Here is a 19,534-nt window from a genome sequence, read left to right as displayed (position 1 = left end):
TCATAGTTTTCTGCAGTGAAAAGAAAGAAAGTACCGTTATTTGTGGCAGTTATGGCGTCAGCATCAAGCTATATATTTCTGTAAGAGACTTTTATTAAATACACCGTGTTTGTCTTGATTGTTACCGGAACGTGACAAAATAAGTAAAACATAATTAATGCAAATGAGAATTTTTGCAAAACTTTTTCGTTTTTTTTTCTTGTGCATATCAAGCCACATTCATATTTAGAGCATTAGAAAAGATCTTCCGTCTCGTTATGCCATTTCAGTATTAGGTTGAGAAGAAAGTTCTTATGGAATTTATAATGATGTATTTTCAAATGAGTTTTCATTATGATTTCATTTTAATTCATATATCATTTTAAAGAGCGTTTTTTGCTCTTTCTAATCTTTTTATAACAACTGTGTCTTCTTTTCAGAACGTTTAATACGAGATGGAAAAAAGTAAATTCGCACAATTTTCTTATTTCAATTCAAACAATGGCTGAAAAGCTGCTGAAACATCTCGCAATATCAACAAAGCATTCGGCCTAAGAACCCCTACTGAATGCAAAACCCCACCTCTTCACTACAGAGATCCTTAGATGTTGGAAAGCCTTCTATTCTAATATCTTCATCCCTCAAACTGCTAGACTTTGGAATTCTCTCCCTGTTTCCTGTTTTCTTGACTGTACTAACATGCAGCAATTTAAACGTAATGCGAACAAAATTTTGCTGCTCAACTCCCTATATGTAGATATGGTCCCAAGTAGTAAGCCCCTTATGTCCAAGTGACACTGTACCTTGTTTGGATAGAATACGAATAAAAACAAAACAAATAATGATTCCACCTCATTTCCAAAAAATTCAACCAAAATTTCTTCTGTTTGTAGAATCTTCTCATTCTATTCTCACCTTTTTTTTTTTTTCCAGAAAATGACGGATGTCAGCAATCTAAGAGCAACGCTTCTGCAAGACTGCCTTATGTCACATGACAATACAAATACACCAATGACACAGACAAATCTATTTGATGCCTCGACTGGAAAGCTGGAACATCTAAATCTGAAATTTGTGGTTCGTTTACAGAACTTTCTTCATTCATACGATTTGAATTCTTGAATGTTTTTCGCACTCTGACCTTCTTTTGTTGAACACCAGAATCTGTAGAGAATTTCAAACAGTATGCTGCCGTTCTATCTAACTGAATTGTATTTTGAGTGTCGCCTACACTAACATGAGAACTGTAGTCCAAATGATACGCATAATATGAATTATCAATCCTCATCTAAAAATTAAGAAACATAACTTTATGTTAAGATAAAAATTGTGCAAACATTTGTTAAATATAAATTTGTTTGAACCCTGTTATATTAGATGAAGAAGGAAAGGTTTATGTTAATTTGCAGTCAATGAAAATCCCGTCCAAGCAAAGACTTGGATTTGTTTAAGTTTGTTGAGGATTTAAGACAATTATATTTGAATTTTACATTGTTACTACTGAATAAAAAAAGGTGCTTATTCAGATTGGCACTTAAAGAAAATACAGAAAAGTTTGTATGATCTATGTACCAGTTACTGAATGAAGATGAAATATTCCAAAAATCACATTATTTGAGCAAGTATTTTTTTTATTCAAGAAAATCAAATTTTGTGTTGATGTGATGGAAAAAGCAGCAGACATTAAAGAATCAAAAGTAGATAACCTACTTTCATTTCAATTTTTTTGGGGGGGGGGGGCGGGGATATAATATCAGTATTTTATTAACGTAACATGAAATTTTTTTATTTTTCAGAAAATAAAATTTTCAAATTATAAAAATATTTTTTAGAAGGGTTATTTTATATAAGTTAAAAGCAAAATTACAGAATATTAAAAATGGCTTTAGCCTTCACTTAGTAAAAAATGACAAATTTGTTTTTAAAAAAAAAAAAAAACTACATTATCAATTTCTGTGATTTTTGGAATATGCCATTTTCAATTGTGACAATATACCATTTTCATTTTGTGACAATATACCATTTTTATTTTATTTTATTTTATTTTTTTTACTTATTTTTTTTTTTTTTATTACATTTTCACCCCAAACAAGGCACATTGCCACTTTGGTGTAGGGGGCTACTATCAGGGGAAACATCTACTGTGGTACTATGTAGGAATTTGGGCAGCGAGATGTTGGTTCACATTGCACTTGAACTTATACAAGTCAGTACAGTTGGGGAAGCAGTGACCTGGAATGGAATTCCAAAGTCTAGCAGTTCTGGGGAAGAAACTACTGGAGTAGAAAGATCCTTTACATCTAGGGTTCTCTACAGTGTGGGGGTGGGATTTTGCAGCTTGTCGGGTCTCTCGAGGGTGTTTACGTCGTGGGGGCACAAGTGATTGCAGTTCATCAGAGCATTCACCATTATAATACTTGTAGAACAGGCAGAGGGATGCAACGTTTCGACGATGGGACAGAGGCTGAAGCTTAGATGCCAGTTCAGGGCCTATCAGATTTGCGACTCTCTTTTGAAACCTGTCAAGGAGCGAGAGACTAGTAGCCGATGCACCAGCCCAAATATGACAGCAATACTCCATACATGGGCGAATAGTGGCCTTGTAGAGGTACAGGATACTTTCGGATGTTAGAAGTTTTCTAGCACGGTAGAGAGAGCCCACCTTCCTCGCAGCGGCCCTGGCAATGCTCTCGATGTAATTGTTCCAGCTCATGTTTCCTGTGAACGTTAGGCCAAGGAGCTTGAGAGACATACTCTCAGATAAAGAGTCGTTGGCCATTGCTATAGGTGGTAGAGAAGGTTTCTTGTAATTATTGAATGAAACCAGTTTTGTCTTGGCGGCATTGAACGTGACCATCCATTTTTGTCCCCATTCCACTACTGATTGGAGGTCATCCTCTAGTGTTTCTGCCATTACTTTAGATATATGTTCATTTGTTTTTCTGTCGTGCCTGCTATAGAGTGTGGTGTCATCAGCATATATACCCATCTCAGAGTCAATTTTGTCAGGGAGGTCATTTATGAATATCAGGAACAGCAGAGGTCCAAGGATAGATCCCTGGGGCACTCCCGCATTTATATCATATTGTTTAGATGTACGACCGTCGAGGACAACCTGGATTTTTCTCTTATCTAAGAAGGATTTAATTATGTTAAGTATTCTACCAGTGATACCGTATGATCTAATCTTCCTGAGAAGACCCTCGTGCCATACCCTGTCAAAAGCCTTGGATATATCTAGAGCTACCGCCGCTCTGCCCTCTCCCGCTTTGTCCAGTGAATGGTATATGCGTTCAGAGATTACAGTGAGGATGTCTGCTGTGGAACGGGCTTGTCTAAATCCATATTGTTGGTCGGTCAGAAGTTTAGCATCTGTAAGGTGCTGGACTAGAGCATGGTTAATTAAGGTCTCAAATATTTTGGCAAAAAGTGGGAGGAGGCTAATAGGGCGATAATTTAATGGGTTTTATGACAATATACTATTTTTGTGACAATATACCATTTTCATTTTGTGACACTATACCATTTTCAATTTTTGACAATATACTATTTTCATTTTGTGACAATATACTATTTTTGTGACAATGTGCCATTTTCATTTTGTGACAATATACTATTTTCATTTTATGACAATATACCGTTTTTGTGACAAGTATGTACATGGTGAAAGTTTTTCTTCATTTTTGTTTATCACAATAGGTACCAATCTGAATAAGCACCTGGAAAAAAGTTATTTAAATTTTGAGCATGATAGGCCAGTCATGCTAAATTTTAAAATAGCATTCTCTGTGGTCTATCATGCTTAAGCTGAAATTAACATTTACAGTTAAATAAGATTTTCTTTTCTATTCCAGAACCGCCCCCATGACCTGAACACACCAAGTGACTCTCCCCGGCAAATAATTGTGTCATACTAGTACACGTGGGTCCTCATTCATTGCCGTATAATAATGGGGTTAGAGTATGATGGATATGCTTGAAATATATGAGGTGCCTTCAATAAGGTTCCAGACTTTTTTCGTATGTGCACTTTTTTAGTACACACATGAAAATCTAGTTCCTTTGAAGTAATCTCCTCTGGCTGCAATGCACTTGTATCATTTCAACAACTTCTGGAAGGCTCTATGGAAGTTCTCTTGTTTATGTGTGTCAATGAACCTTGTCACAGTTGCTTTCATCTCTTTAACTGTCTTGTGACAACAGCCTCTAAGGTTTTCCTTGATCTTAAGGAATAATCAAAAGTCACAAGGAGTTAAGTCTGAACTATACGGAGAGTGAGGAACTGTCTTGATACTCATCTTGGTCAAATTTCTTTCTGATCTTCTCTGAACATTCTTGGGACAAACTTCATGCAAATCTTCCACATCTTCAATTCTTTGTAAATGATTGTGTACAGTTCCCACACTGACATCAAACTATACACTTATTGTCTCTAAAGACACACAACGCCCTTATCCATGAGATTCTTTATTTGGCCAATCAACTCTAGTGTTGTGACTTCCTTACTCTTCCCACACCTCTCATCATCCTTCACAAACTCCCTACCTTCCTTGAATCTCTTATGCCACTCAAAATCTGGTGCTCGATTCATGCAAGATGGTCCAAACGCAGTCTGAAACATTCTATACGTTTCTTTAGCATTTTTTCCAAGTTTAAAACAGAATTTTATTGCATATCGTTCTTCTAAAGTGTCCTCACATCCAGATTGCATTTTTGAAATTCACCAGCTGTGACAATCAGGCTTTAGTAGGGTGCATTCCAATTCCCGCTGTAGCTGTTCATGTGAATCTGAAATCATAAAAATTGGTCAGTCATCTCATAAGATGTATAGCAATACGAAAAGATACTGAATTGTCAAGAGTCTACAACAATTTTAAATGTCTGTACTAAAAAGTCTGGAAAATTATTGGAGGCACCTCATATTTCAATATCTCACACTTTTCTTCTATTCTTATGGATTTTCCAAAATTAATATACAATCAAGTTTATGCTAAAAATCATACTGAATTATTATTACTAGCAGGAGCTGTGGAACATCCATGGAATGAGAAATATATTGGACTGACAAATATATCTTTAGTTACTCTGTATGTTATGCTTTGAAAATTGAAAAAAAAAAAAAACAAATACACTTTTTTGAAAGCCAAACTGCTCCAAAAAAGGCTAAATTTACGAAATTTGGCTTTAAAAAGTCCAACCTGGCAACACTGGACAAGAATATGAGAGTGATCTTTCTTTTTTTGACCTTTGGCTTTTTTTTGAGCCAATTTGGCCTTCCAAAAATTGTATTTGATCTTTTTCAAAACCTAACATACGAATTACCCAAGGAAAGAAAAAGCAGAATATTTTATAGATTTTTTTTATATTCACATTTTTTTCTACCATTTTTTTCTACCATGTATCCTTTTTTTCTACCATGTATCCTTTTTTTTTGACCACTTTCAAACGGTCAAGTTATATTCAAATCAACAAAACAAATGTAAATCAATCCTAAATGCATTCTATATTTTAAAAAAATTTATTTTAAAAGGCCAAACTGGAAAGTCAGTTGTCCAGTCTTCTGCGAGAACTTGTCCAATTACAGCAATCTATGAATGACCAGAGAACATTGACCAGTGGCGCCATCCAAAAAGAAATAATATCTGAGGATTTTTTGGTGATGGGGATTAAACATCATCGCATTGATCAAATGAATAAATGTTGTCGGTTGTTGCAGGAATCGTCGGAAAACCTCATGGATTTGAGCATGCTTCATCCATCTGCTCCGTGGGTAAATAGACATTTTGAAATAATCGGATATTTTAGCGATTCATTGCCAACAATGATTTAATGGTTTTGTTTTCTGCTGTTGAATTGTTTGCATGAATGCATAAGTAATGATAAAAAAAACAACACTACAACTTTATTTTAAAACTAAAATATGCCTTTTTGGTCTTTTGGTTAGGATCCAAGGGTAGTATCTGTTCTGTCTAAAGATAGTATAATGATATTGTGGGGTTTTCGTTCACGTCGGGCATCCATACAATGGAAACCTATCACAGACTCTTATAAGGATATTGGAGATAAACCATAATAACCAGATATATTTTCACACTACATTAATCAGATTATTTCGATAAATACTTTAACAGTTTTAACAAAAGGACTACAATAGAGGGTGGAACAATATAAATGTTGCCCTAAAGAAAACAACACTACAGCTTTATTTTAAAAAAATCAATTCAAGTAACTTGATTATGTAGTAGAGCTGACATCTATTCAATGTAGCCACCTTCTGCCTCAATCACTACCTCGATACAGGTCTGGAACTGGGAGCATGCCTTTTTCACAAGCGCTGGTGGGAGCTCGGCAAATACTCAGTGATCAGGCTGGCTTTGGTGTTGTAGGAGGTCATGTTGGTGATGTTCTCAACGTATGACCAAAACAAAGTAGTCCAGCGAGTTTAGGTCAGGGGGGGGAGGGGGGAGCAGTGAGAAAAGTGTACAAAGTCGTAGCACTCCTTGTGAAGCCAAACCTGGGTCTCTGGACTTGTGGATTGGTGCCAAGTCCTGCTACCACACTCAGGGTCTGCCAGCAGACACTTGATTGCACCAGGGGTTGACTTTCAAGCCAACTTTGAAGATGTGAAGTAGCATGATGTAATGCTTACTTGAAACCACACCAAAGGCCATAACCGTGGCTGGAAACTTTGTTTTTATCACTCTGAGCATGTCCCTGTTACTCATGGCAATCTATTGATGCATTTTGAGGGTGCTGGCAATGGTCCTGTTGTCATAACTTGGATCAGTAGAGAGCATGCGTTGTAGAGTGGCACATCTCCAATCTTATTGAACATTGTGTCACTTCCAGACATGATAGAAGGTTCCTATCGCTCTGGGGATTTGTACACAACTAACTAACTAACTAATACATGGTTTACAAAAAAAAAAAAGAAAACTGGCTTTTATCAAACGGAAATGGAATCATGTCTTTTCTAGGGCAACAATTTTATTGTTGCATCCTATAAAAAAGTGAAGGAAAAGAATTCAAAGTTAAATAAAACTTTATTACATCATCAGACCAATAAGGACAAAGGAAAAAAATAACCTATTTAGGCCTTGGCATTTTCAAGTCAAATGCTTCTCATCAAGAAGTAGAAAAAAGACAGGTTTATAGGATGATATTTTTATTATACAAATACGTAATTCATTCCATGGATTAATTTTTGGTAGTTATAATTTAAATACAAATTCGGGCATATAGCCTCGTGGCTTGCATGTATGTGGCATAATCTATAGGTCTAATTTTCATAAACTCTACAAATTAAATTGGGCTGCATTTCAGCAATAATGTGTTGAATGTTGTCTTTCAAATAGTCTACTGTGTCTGGTTCATCTGCATAGACATGAGACTTTATATATCCCCAAATAAAATAATCTAATGGGGTTAAATCGTATGAATGAGGTGGTCAGTTGACATTTTGTGAAAGTATTAGTTCATCAAATGTAAATAAAATAAATTTACACGATTTGCAAACACTGCATGGGTGTTAGTCTTTTTATGCTGAATTGTCAAACCAAGTTAAAATCAAAATAACCGATAGTTGCCAAATGTGCAATTATAGAAAATAGAGTTGTCAATTTAAAGTTTGCTGCTTCCAAAAAACACCATATATATATATATATATATATATATATATATATATATATATATATATATATATATGGTGTTTTTTGGAAGCAGCAAACTTTAAATTGACAACTCTATTTTCTATAAGTTCATTTTTATTTATATAGAGATGAATGGTCTAGATTTTGTGTCAAATAAACTTTAGTAAATCTCCGGTCATTAAATACATGAAAATTATTTCTAAAGCAATATCATGTTTGTGTGTTGAGTTTGACGGCTTACATGTTCGCACTTTGTCATTTGTTTTTTTTTTCTGGAATCATTCTAAAGGTCTTTTACGCAAAGAATTTGTCAAACAACTAATAAAATAAGAATAGAATTTTTTGTATCCTATTCATTTGGTTTAATTTCATAATTATACAGAAACCCTAACCCGAACCATACATTAATGACTTATTTATTAATGAGTGAAACCATATTTTAGTCCGAATGAGTGGAACCCCTTTTACGTGTTTCCTGCAATAAAAGAAAAATTACAATATGCCTGGCAGCAATAGTTGTCTTTCTTCCGAGATTGTCAAGATCAAATAAAAAATAACATTAGCAAACAATCTATATTTTTGTTTCTGCTTTTCTGTATTATTTATATAAACAGTTTTACAATCGTTTAGTATAGGTTGTATTCTAGAAGATGTATCATAATACCAATGGAAGATAGAGCTGGGTTGGATGTCGAACTAACTTTATTGAATATCCGGCCTTTAATTACTTGAAAACGCTTTTAGGGAGCAATATCATGTTTATGTATCTGAATGTCTGACTATTCAATCTTAGAAAGCTTTCTGCAGTGCGTCTTAAAAGATTATACATTGATGACTTATTTATTAATGTTGAGAGAAACCATAATATTTTAGTCAGAATGAGTGGAGCCACTTTTACGTGTTTCTGCAATAAAAGAGAAATTACAATATGCCCGGCAGCAATGGTGGTCCTTCTTCAACAATCTAGGTCAACTGATGGAAATAACAGCTGACATTACTATTGATGTCACCATTAAGGCCAAAAGCCACTCAATGATAAGGGTTAATGAGATGAAAATTATTGTCAAATGAAAGATTAGATTTAGAGACACCAAGTTATAATGAGAAGGGAATCTGTTCTGCAGTAATGTTTTACAGATGGGGAAACCCTTGCAAAGAATGTCCATAGAAATTACACTTGAAGTCAGGAAGAACAAATTGATTAGACTATTTCATGAGTTTTATAAATTGAATTAATTGTTTCATCTTGTTCATGTTGTTATTGAATCATCTGTTAAATGAATCTCAAAAGTCTGTGTGTGTGTTTGTATGTCCACTAAAACCTTTTGTCATCAACAGTGTACAAGCATGAATGCGGTATCATTAGAAAGAGTGATCTCTTGGATAAAAAGATATCGAAAAATTGGAAAAAAATCAATTATTTCATGTAGAAATGCCATTTTGTTTGAAGGAGGTCAAGTAAAAACCTTACTTTCAACACAGTTTGCAAACTGCGCATGCGTGAGCTGTCATTATGTTCTTGTTTTAAAAAGCTAAATTTGCATCGAAATAGCATCTGTGTCCTTCTGGACCAATCGATAATGCGTTTGCTTACTAACTTAAGTTCATGTCCAGAAGCATCAAATTTTTTTTATTCATTTTTTTTATTGTTTACAAAACTTACAAAATTTTGCTTTCCATTTCACTTCTGGCTGATGCCACCCAAGTACCGTTTTTTTTTTTTTTTTTTAATGACTGGGCAACGTTGGGCGCTCCACGTTAACATGTTTTATCTGTACTTGAGGAGATGCCAGTTCATTGCTTTCTTTGCTGTCCTTTTCAGGGTCCTTTAAGAAGACCTTTGTTTCAAAATGGAGTCACTGTTGAGCATGTGATGGCTTCTTTTCCCAAAGCTGCTTCCAACAATAGTAAAATAAAAGCAACTATTGAAACCTTGATGAAGGCAGTCAATCACAAGCAATGGATGCTTCAACTGCAGGCAAGTTATCTCCCTTTTCTTGTATTTCTTTTTTTTTTTTTTCATAAATCACCTTAGTTTAGTTCTTAAGTTGACTCAATGTTAACATTTTTCGAAATGAATATAATTTTATATAGTGATACTCTTCGCTTTGGACAATGTATTTTGATGATAATAGCATCTTTGAAACAATTGTCAAGAACAATGCTAACAATATAAATGAAGCTAAATTTGCAAATGAAAGATAGAAACCTGAATGTTATGAATGAGTCACTGTTTAACAATGGAGTTTTGTAAATGAAAGCAAGAAAACATGAATTTAACAAACAAAATATATTTATCAACAATTTTACAAATTTACTTTGAAAGAAAGTTGGAAGTTTTTGAATAAGAAATAAACACGAGTGTTAGAATGTTTGTTTCAAAGTTCTGTTGTGTGTGTGAGTGTGTGTGTATGAGTATGTGTGTGTGTATATATCTATCTATATGTGTGTGTGTGTGTGTGTATTGAATCTAAGAAGATTTAACACCAAGTCACAAATGTTTTGAGATTTAGTAAGAGAACTACTTTATGCTGATAATGCTGATTTTGTGCCTCATTCAGAACGAGACATGCAGGATATAATGAATTGCTTTTCAACAGCATGTGTGCCTTTTGCTAAACTATCAGCATTAAGAAGACGAAAGTGATTTTCACACCTGCACCTGGTGCTCCATGCATTGAATCAAATGTATATGTAAAGAAAGAAGGCTACATGTTGTAGACACATTTGTGGACTTAGGTAGCACAGTCTCCAGAGATGGTTCCTTGGATGCGGAGGTGCGTGTTCACATTCAGAAGACCACCACGGCATTTGGAACACTAGAAAAGCGGCTGTGGTGTGATCATAGAATCTCTGCCAAAACAAAGATTAGTGTTTACTCAATCTGTGTTCTTTCTGTTTTACTTTAATGACACTTAAAACAACTTGCGAGATTCTGGTGAATTTTGAATGTAAAATGGCAGTCACTGACACAGGCTTTCTCCAGAAAGCCGAGTGTTTGAGCATTGAAGCAATGGTGATAAGGAACCGGTGTTAGATTATGTGGGGCGACATCGGGTTGCCTTGCTGATTTTCTTATATCGACTATTATTATTAAAAAGTAAAATGTTAGATAATGACATTATTATTATATTAACTGTCATGTAGAAAAAGGTATGCAGAGAGAATGTTTTGAGAGAAGGAATGTTAAGTAAAATATTTAGATTAATATAGAACAATAACAAGAGAAAGACTGCGGTGATAAACAAAAGATGTTTTGAACAGATAGAAAAACGTGATTCAAAAAGTCACATGTTAAAAGATGTGAGTTTAATTATGTCATAACCAGGATTAGTTTGAATATATACAAGAAAGTTAGGAGATATACGAGAGAGATGAAAGATGAATCAGGGACAGAGACAATTTTCGGATTAAGATAGATCCAAGTAGAGGGGGGGGCGGATATGGCTATAGTCAGAATCAGTGTTATTAAACAAAATGTTTCTAACAGATAGTAAAACTTGATTTGAAAAGTCACATGTTAAAAGATGTGAGTTGAATTAGGTCATAACCAGGATTAGTTTGAAGATATACAAACAGATTCAGTTGGAGTTGAGAGAGGGACAAGGATGGTTTTCAGATTATGATGGCTCCAATAGAGGTGAGCAAAAATGGCGATAATCAGACTCAGTGTTGCAACTTTTCAAAAAGGGAAAACACACTTTAGAATAAAAAGTTGCTGAAAATAAAACCTGAGGCTTTATCATGTCGGGAAAAATTTCCCTTGCAGCTTTCCATCAAACAAGACCAAATATGTTCCGGTTATTAGTCTTTTGTGTTGTAAAGGTATTTCTGTATATTATTGTTCTGTCATAAACTATAATTAAATGTACATACACAACAAACTCTAAATTAGATGATCACAGTACTAGACGATCATAGACGAACACACGTATATACATGGCTGTGATATGTATATATACAAACGTATATACACTCTACATACACACATTCTCTAGAAGTATAAGCCATGTTTAGTTTCAGAACAGTTTCCGATGGTTTGTTGTTCTATACAAGTCCTGGGAGGTGACTGGTTTGCAGTAGACAGAACAGTTTCCGATGGTTCGTTATTCTATACAAGTCCTGGGAGGTGACTGGTTTGCAGTAGACAATTCTCGAGTTGGAATCCACAGAGCAAAAGATTCTTCCCGTGTTGACACGAAGAAGAAAAACATATGCGAAATTACTCCAGAAAGGTTTAATATTTATGGAGCAATTCTGTATTCTGATTGGTTGGTAACAGGATGTGAATTAATTTGATTCGTCAGTTCCTAGCAGCATCGTTTATAAATAGAATTTCCCGACTTCTGCAAGATCATACCCCATTATATTGTAAAAAATATTGTAACACATTCATTAGAAAAACATTTTATACCATGCAACGAATATTAAATAGACACATGTATATGACATATACACAGTTTGGTCCCCTTGTTTATACATCTTTTTATACACACTCATTGAGTTAAACATAAATTAAGCAAGATTTTCTATTTTTAAATTTCGTTTAAACTCTTTTAAGCTTGAATCTTAAATTTTAGATTTTTTTCAAGAATCGAGAATGAATTCTGATCAAAATTGCAATACGAATTCTAGACATAAGGTTTATTATCGTTATATTTTAATTTTACTCTTCACAAGGGGAAATAAATGTTGTGTCTTCTGTTTGGGATATTCATATTACCCATCCTTGTATGGGTGTATATATATATATATATATATATATATATATATATATATATATATATATATATATATACACGCACACATCTCATAAGTTATGATACTATATACATATGTATACTATATATATATTTATATATACAGTATAAATTCCTTTATTTATACAAAAATTATTGACTACATATACGCATATATGTTTCAATTACAGTTTCTTTCGAAATACAACCTTAGCAAACTGATATATTAAGATAAACGGCCTAATAAGGTTGCATTTAGAAAGAAATTGAACTGAAACATGTATGCATATATGTAGCCAATGATGTTTGTGTAAATAAATTGATCAAAAATGTCTCTCTTGAATAAAAAGAATTGTGTTTGTTAGTATATATGAATTCATTGAGACCATAAAATGGTGATGAAATCCAGAAATTAAATTTAAGAGGATCTGATGTTAAACAGTCTCTTTGCTTGATACTACCGTGAAGATTTTTATACATACTTTCTTCTGTCTAATTCACTACACATGTCACAATTCACAGCAAATAATCAACAAACTTTATCACAAGAAGGAATGCACAAAAACATGTTTGTCTACTTGCTTCGAAACCACAGAAAGAGATCTATATAATCTAAGAATTAAAAAAAAATCACTGCTAATAAAAAAATTCAACTCCCAAAAAATAAACGAGAGCTCAGTTGTAGCTTTTTTGCTCTAACAACTTAGAACAAGAACATATTCATCATACTAATATCAGTGAATCTATCGACGGGGATTTCCTCATATCAAAAGCATAAAAGTCCACTTCTACAAGAGTTACAGCTATAGAATAGCTGAAAATGTCTTCTCATCGAATCGTTTATCTCCGATAGATTTTTACAAGCAGTCATCGATACACAGAAGTCTGAAACTCAAAGTATCAATGCTGACGTGCCTGAAAGATTTATCCTAGGATCAACTCTCTTCTCTATCCAGAATCACATTCCAAGTCCATTCATCGACATGTATGTATAGCGAACTATTGCAACCATTATAACAGGATTGTGCATGGCATGAACACGCATACACAAAATAAACCATGGTTGATCTGACAGCTGACATTTTTGACATCTTTTTTTCTTTTTTTTTTTTTTTCTACATAGTGATCACCACTTATCAAGGCCCGGAAGCCACTCAGGGATAAGGATTATTTCAAGTACATTACGTTAGTGTGGAGATTTGATGAAGTGTTTACTTAAGGGGGCGGTTCATTAGGAATTTGTTAACATTGGACTTGAAGACATCCAAGTTGTAGTCTGGTTGGAAGCAGGCAGACGGAACAGAGTTCCACAGGCGTGCAGGTCACTTCCTCTTGACCTTTTATTTCTCTCTCTTTCCATTCCTGTTTCTTTCCTTCTTTCTCTCTCTTTTTACCTTGACATGACCATGATCAGACATGACTCGGGTTCTCTCCAAAATACATGTAATCAAAAAGCAAATTTCTGTCTCCACGCATGTATACATATTTCAAGATAAGATAACTTAATTTCTCCAACAACATTAATGAATGATTCAGAACTATGCCTGATCACACATGTACACATAGACACACACACGCTCTTATGTTTTATTCCACTGTTCATAAATAAATGTGTTATTCGTATATATGTAAATTAGTCCTTTGTTGTCGTATTTTGATGTCGGAGTCGAGAACATGTATTTATCCTCTACAAGATTGGTGACCCAACAACAGTTTAACCTGCGAACAGACATTTCGATTATTCTCATCAATAATTGTTACCGTGTACATCCCCCCCAAAATGTATACGTTTCGTCATAAATTTCCAAGATGGCAACACACACGCACATACCCCTACCCATATGTTCAGCAGTTTTCATGCAGTGTCCGCCATATTTTATTCACCCATGTGTGCGCAGAACAGTAATAATAATAACAAAAACAAAATAACAATATCCAGTTAAAATATATATATATATATATATATATATATATATATATATATATATATATATATATATATATATAAAAATAAATAAATAAAAAAGGTTTCATATTTTTCTTTTTCCATGGAAACACAAAAAAAAAAACAACATAATTTAATTTTGTAGTCTTTTTTCTGCATCAACATAGCCTAGAAGCAGCATGTTTCCGTACTGTAGAGAGCCTTCTTTCCTTTAAAATGCCTGGTTACAATGCCCAAAAATTGCATATTTTTCAAATGGATGCTATTTTTCCTATAGAAAAATCAATTCCTCAGTCCAGAAAGTGGAAACTCTGTCTACAAAAGTATCTGAAGTTGAGGATATTTCCAAAACGCCTCTCGGAGACGAAACAAGCCTTTCTTGAACAAAGACTGCCAGCTTGAAACAACTTTTCAACGGCTTATCTCCCAGTGGCAGAAGCACTATGGACGATAATATTCTTCAGCAACTGTGGTTAGACAAATTGCCACAACAATTGTCCCACACACTGTCCATTATTGTTGGAGACGAGGACCTCAAACAGTTAACTGTTATTGCTGACTACCTTGCCGGTAGTTATCATCACATGCCAGCTATAACCACTGTCATGACTCAACTGCTGCCAGGCCCTCTGCAACCAATTCCAGCCCAGAATCTGCAGAAATCACTGCTCTCACCAAAGTGATACAGGCTCTCATAGCAGACAGACAATCACGTCCTAGCCAAAGACACAACTTTCGAGACAGACATCTCAATGACACAGATCTGTTTCACGGTCCACTTGGTGTTACTATCATCGTTTCACGTTCCACCTGGTGTTACTGAAGTATAATGGGGGGGGTTCACCTCAAATACACAAACGGAATGTTCAAGAAAGATTATCGCTACAGTCCTCTGTCTCTACTCTCGTTGCCTTCTCTCCTGCCTGATCGGGAACAATCGCCCAGCACTGAGAAATGAACATCGTTTTATAGTTTCCATCTTCACGCACACGAGATTACGTGAGAACGGATGAAATAAAAATGCTGGCCGCCATGTTTGTTCTTCCTTTTCTTCGCCTGAACTCACTCGCTGAGCACCCACGGTAAGACTTGTCTTTCTTGCTTCTAACCACAGTTACTATCATCGTTTCACGTTACACCTGGTGTTACTATCATCGTTTCACGGAGAAGGCATGCAAAGGCAACGAACCTTGCACCTTCAAAATATTGGACAACGGGTAGACTGGTGGCATTACACAATAAATTCTATGCCATCTCTTCAGCTGTGTCATCTATTATATGTATCCGATGCACTCTCGCATTGGAAATTCCTTGTAGATACTGGTGCCATTGTTAGTGTACTACCTCCTACACAATATGACAATTCAGCAGCATACTCTTTTTCCCTGCAAAACCATGTATGGCAGTTCCATCCGAATCTTTGATACTTCATCACTCACTCTAGATCTTGAACTTTGATACAGTTTTCCATGGATTTTCATCATCGCCAACGTAAAGACACCTATACTTGGTGTTGATTTCCTTTCCCATTCTCAACTTTCGATTGATCTAAGAAGACGTTGTTTATCTGACTCAAAGACTTCTCTTTCTTCTCACTGTGGTATGCTTTCCTGTGAAACATTAAGCATCCGCATGGCAAGTCCGTCAGATGCAATTTTCGCAGACTTGTTAAACCAATTTCCTGAGCTCAACCAACCCTTTTCCCACATGGAAGACATCAAGCATCATGTACGACATCATATCACAACTCGTAGTGCTCCTGTGCAAGTAAAGCCTCGACGTTCAGATGACACTACAATCTATGGCAACACTTCAAATGCCAATAACTAGCAAGATATTTCTGATTCTCCCTCCTCCGACCTTGTGCACGAGGTACAATGGGGTAAAAGGTGGCAGGTTAATTTTAATGCATCCAAAATCAAGCTTTTATCTGTTCACCAAAAATGCTCTAATACTCACTTAGCCCCAATTGTTATGAATGGCGCTCATCTCAAGGCTTGGACAACTTCTGGGTCTGATCTGAAATAGAAAACCTATATCAAATCTGTTTCGAAAATTTCTGAAAAAATGATTGCACTTCAGTAGATCCCTCTATCACTCCTGACACAATCCTTTACCTGTATAAAAGTAAGATATCTCCTAAAATGGAGTACTGTTGCCACAAGTGGGCAGGAGTTGCTCAGAATACCATATTCTGCCTTGATAGAGTTCAAAACCAACTTCAAAACCTAGTAGAGGATGCCCTTTTCTTTTCCCTGCAACCTCTTTCCCACAAAAGAGACGTTGCAAGCTTGTCCCTATGCTATCGTAATTTTCATGGCAAGTGCTTGTTTGAGCTAGAATCCATGACCCTATCCTGCAAAACCTTCACAAAAACACTCATCTAGCTACAACCACTATCAACAATTTCCCTTGCTTCCTATCTGTGTCTTAATCAAAATGCAAATTCCATGAACAAATCTCCTTTTCTAGAACTGCCCACCTGTGGAACTCTGTTCCACTGGTTTTCTTTCCTGCTAACAACAATATGGTCGTCTTCAATTCCAATGTAAACAAGTTCTTGTTGAGCTGTCCCCTGTACACTCATTAACCTTATCTTCAAGGAGTGGCCTTCATGCCTTGACTCCCTTGTAAAAAAAAATATATAAACAAATAAATGATATTAAGCCTGGGCAATACCAAATGAGTAAGTTGCTGTATGTTGGCATTCGTTTCCTCTGTATCTTTCTAGTTTAAACTCTTTCTAGAAAGATACATCCGGTACTTATGGGAGGACCATGTGAATGTTGTCAACATCCCTAATTGAAAGCGTTTCTGTGGAACCAGATTCTAACTTGGCACAACCAGGTTGTCAGTTTGAATTGTTTAGCACTTAGCCACTGCCACCTCCCAGTGTTGTATGGGAGGATGGAAAGACCTCCTTGCAGAAAATTGCAAAAACTAACGTTGTCATCTCCTTTAATTGGGATTCATATGCGATTGGGGACAGCTTGTCAGTTTAATATTCAACACAACTTTAATATTCCCTTTGGAGCAAACTGAATCAACACAACTATAATTAATGCTACATAACCAGGCTCTTTGACAAATTAGTTACTATGGTTCGTTGCAATCAATAATTTGTTTTTTAGCAGCTTTTAAAATGTTGATGTAGGATTATGGATTCTTTTATTTATTTAAAAAAATTTTTTTTTTTTTGCAGCTTATGAATTTTTTTTCTTCTGTTTCTTCTTGTCTTTTCTTTTTCGCCTTCTTTGCCTTTCTCTTCTTCTTACTATTATTTTTTTCACAAAGATCGTTTTGATTCATTTCATAAACATAAACACCTCCCTTCTTTTTCTCCTTCGCCTTATTCTTCGCCTCCTTCCTTTATCTTCTTCTTCGCATTCTTCCTATTATTTTGACACAAAATCAAGTTTATTTGTGTTTGATTCCTTTGAAAAATTCCAAAACATTCTTATCGATTACAATTCTTTCTTCGCTCACCAAAACAACTTTTATACTTTTTTCAGATCCAAGCATTGAAAACCGAACTGAAATTCCACAGAGATGTGTACAGTTTGCAGATTTCCTACACCCATTCATTAATGGAGTCTTTGAAGTAAGAATTTTGTTGGAATCACCATTTTTTAGCTGTGTCTTATTTGGATTCTTGGCAAAAGTCTGGAAACGCAGGAAACAAATTCAATGAGAACGCATATAAGTTTTATTCAAACATCTACATCATGTATCGATTTCACTCGAAATATTATGCAACAAGTCCGTTTATATTATAGATAATCAAGCCCCTTTAAGAATACTTAAGGATGGACACTGTCTGTGGAATTGTAAACTAACGTTTATGCAACATTCACGGCTTTGCCATTCGAATACTCTGTGCATTTATTATTTGTTAATTCCCTCCATTCGCGTGGCAATTGATTGGTGGCAATTGTTTGGTGGCCCACAGATAAAGGCTAAGCAAATGAAGTCAAAGGTACCTTCGTGGTTGGGTTTGAATTTCTTGACTGGCAGAAAGCATGAAACATAAGTGTCTGTAGGTATAAAAGAATAATTATATATGTATATATGTATGTATATATATGTATATGTATATATATGTATATGTATATATATGCATATATGTATATGTATATATGTATATATATGTATGTGTATATATATATGTATATGTGTATATATATATGTATGTATATATATATATATACGTATATATATATATATGATATAGATGTGTGTATATATATGTGTGTATATATATATGTATACATATGTGTGTATATATAGATGTGTGTATATATATGTGTGTATATGGATATGTGTGTATATAAATGTGTGTGTGTGTATATGTATATGTGTGTATATATATGTGTGTGTATATATATGTATATATATACATATGTATATGTATATATATACGTATATGTATATATATATGTATATGTATATATATATGTATATGTATATATATATGTATATATGTATATATATGTATATGTATATGTATATATATGTATATACATATGTATATATATGTATATATATATGTATATGTATATATATATATGCATATGTATATATGCATATATGTATATATATATGTATATGTATATTTGGGTATATTTGTGTATGTGTATTGGGGTGGAGAGGGCTCCCGTAAGCCGTGGTGAAGGCAACTGATTTAAAAAACCATAAAGCGGAAGACCATTACCCGCATTAAGCTGGTCTGCAGTTTAATTTGTTGCTGGCTATCTTGCTCTTGCTTGTTGCTGGATCTCAACATTTTGAACCGAGAGAGAGACTTAGCTGTCGTACAAAGCTAAGACTTTGTAACATCATATTTCTATATGTCATCCAACCAGCCAAGCGGTTATCCAACCAGCCAAGCGGTTATCCAACCAGCCAAGCGGTTATCCAACCAGCCAAGCGGTCATCCAACCCCAAGCTGATGTCTCACAAGTAGGAGTTTTAACTCGAAAGGATGATGCCATCCACCAATGCTAACCAAGCAAGTGATTTATGATAGGATTTTCAGAATGTGAGAGATTGTATATAATAAATTCCACAGCCAAACAATGTCGCGGCCCACAAGAGCCATGACAGTCTATGAACCGGAAGTCCAAGACTCGAGTTTGGCCCTCATTTGGGCTCACCATTGGACACATCATATATATATATATATGTATATGTATATATGTATATATATGTATATATATATGTAT

General features: G+C 34.8%; 1 protein-coding gene across 3 annotated transcripts in view; it reads left to right on the top strand.

The window, feature by feature from the left end:
• Positions 1-19,534, top strand: part of LOC145276693 (uncharacterized) — a 164,803-nt gene that overhangs the window by 79,330 nt on the left and 65,939 nt on the right. For 2 of the 3 annotated variants that reach the window (XM_080127882.1, XM_080127880.1), the window contains 4 exons: positions 913-1,056; positions 5,510-5,749; positions 9,451-9,606; positions 17,825-17,913. In XM_080127882.1, the coding sequence (XP_079984008.1) occupies positions 913-1,056; positions 5,510-5,749; positions 9,451-9,606; positions 17,825-17,913 (629 nt within the window). The remainder of the gene's footprint in view (positions 1-912; positions 1,057-5,509; positions 5,750-9,450; positions 9,607-17,824; positions 17,914-19,534) is intronic. The other variant, XM_080127881.1, reaches the window with a different exon arrangement.

This window comes from Euprymna scolopes, chromosome 5 (genome assembly GCF_053919585.1).
Source record: "Euprymna scolopes isolate OS-2025 chromosome 5, ASM5391958v1, whole genome shotgun sequence".
Lineage (NCBI taxonomy): Eukaryota > Metazoa > Mollusca > Cephalopoda > Sepiida > Sepiolidae > Euprymna > Euprymna scolopes.
Note: the sequence above shows the minus strand (reverse complement) of the source record. Positions and strands in the feature narration are given on the sequence as shown.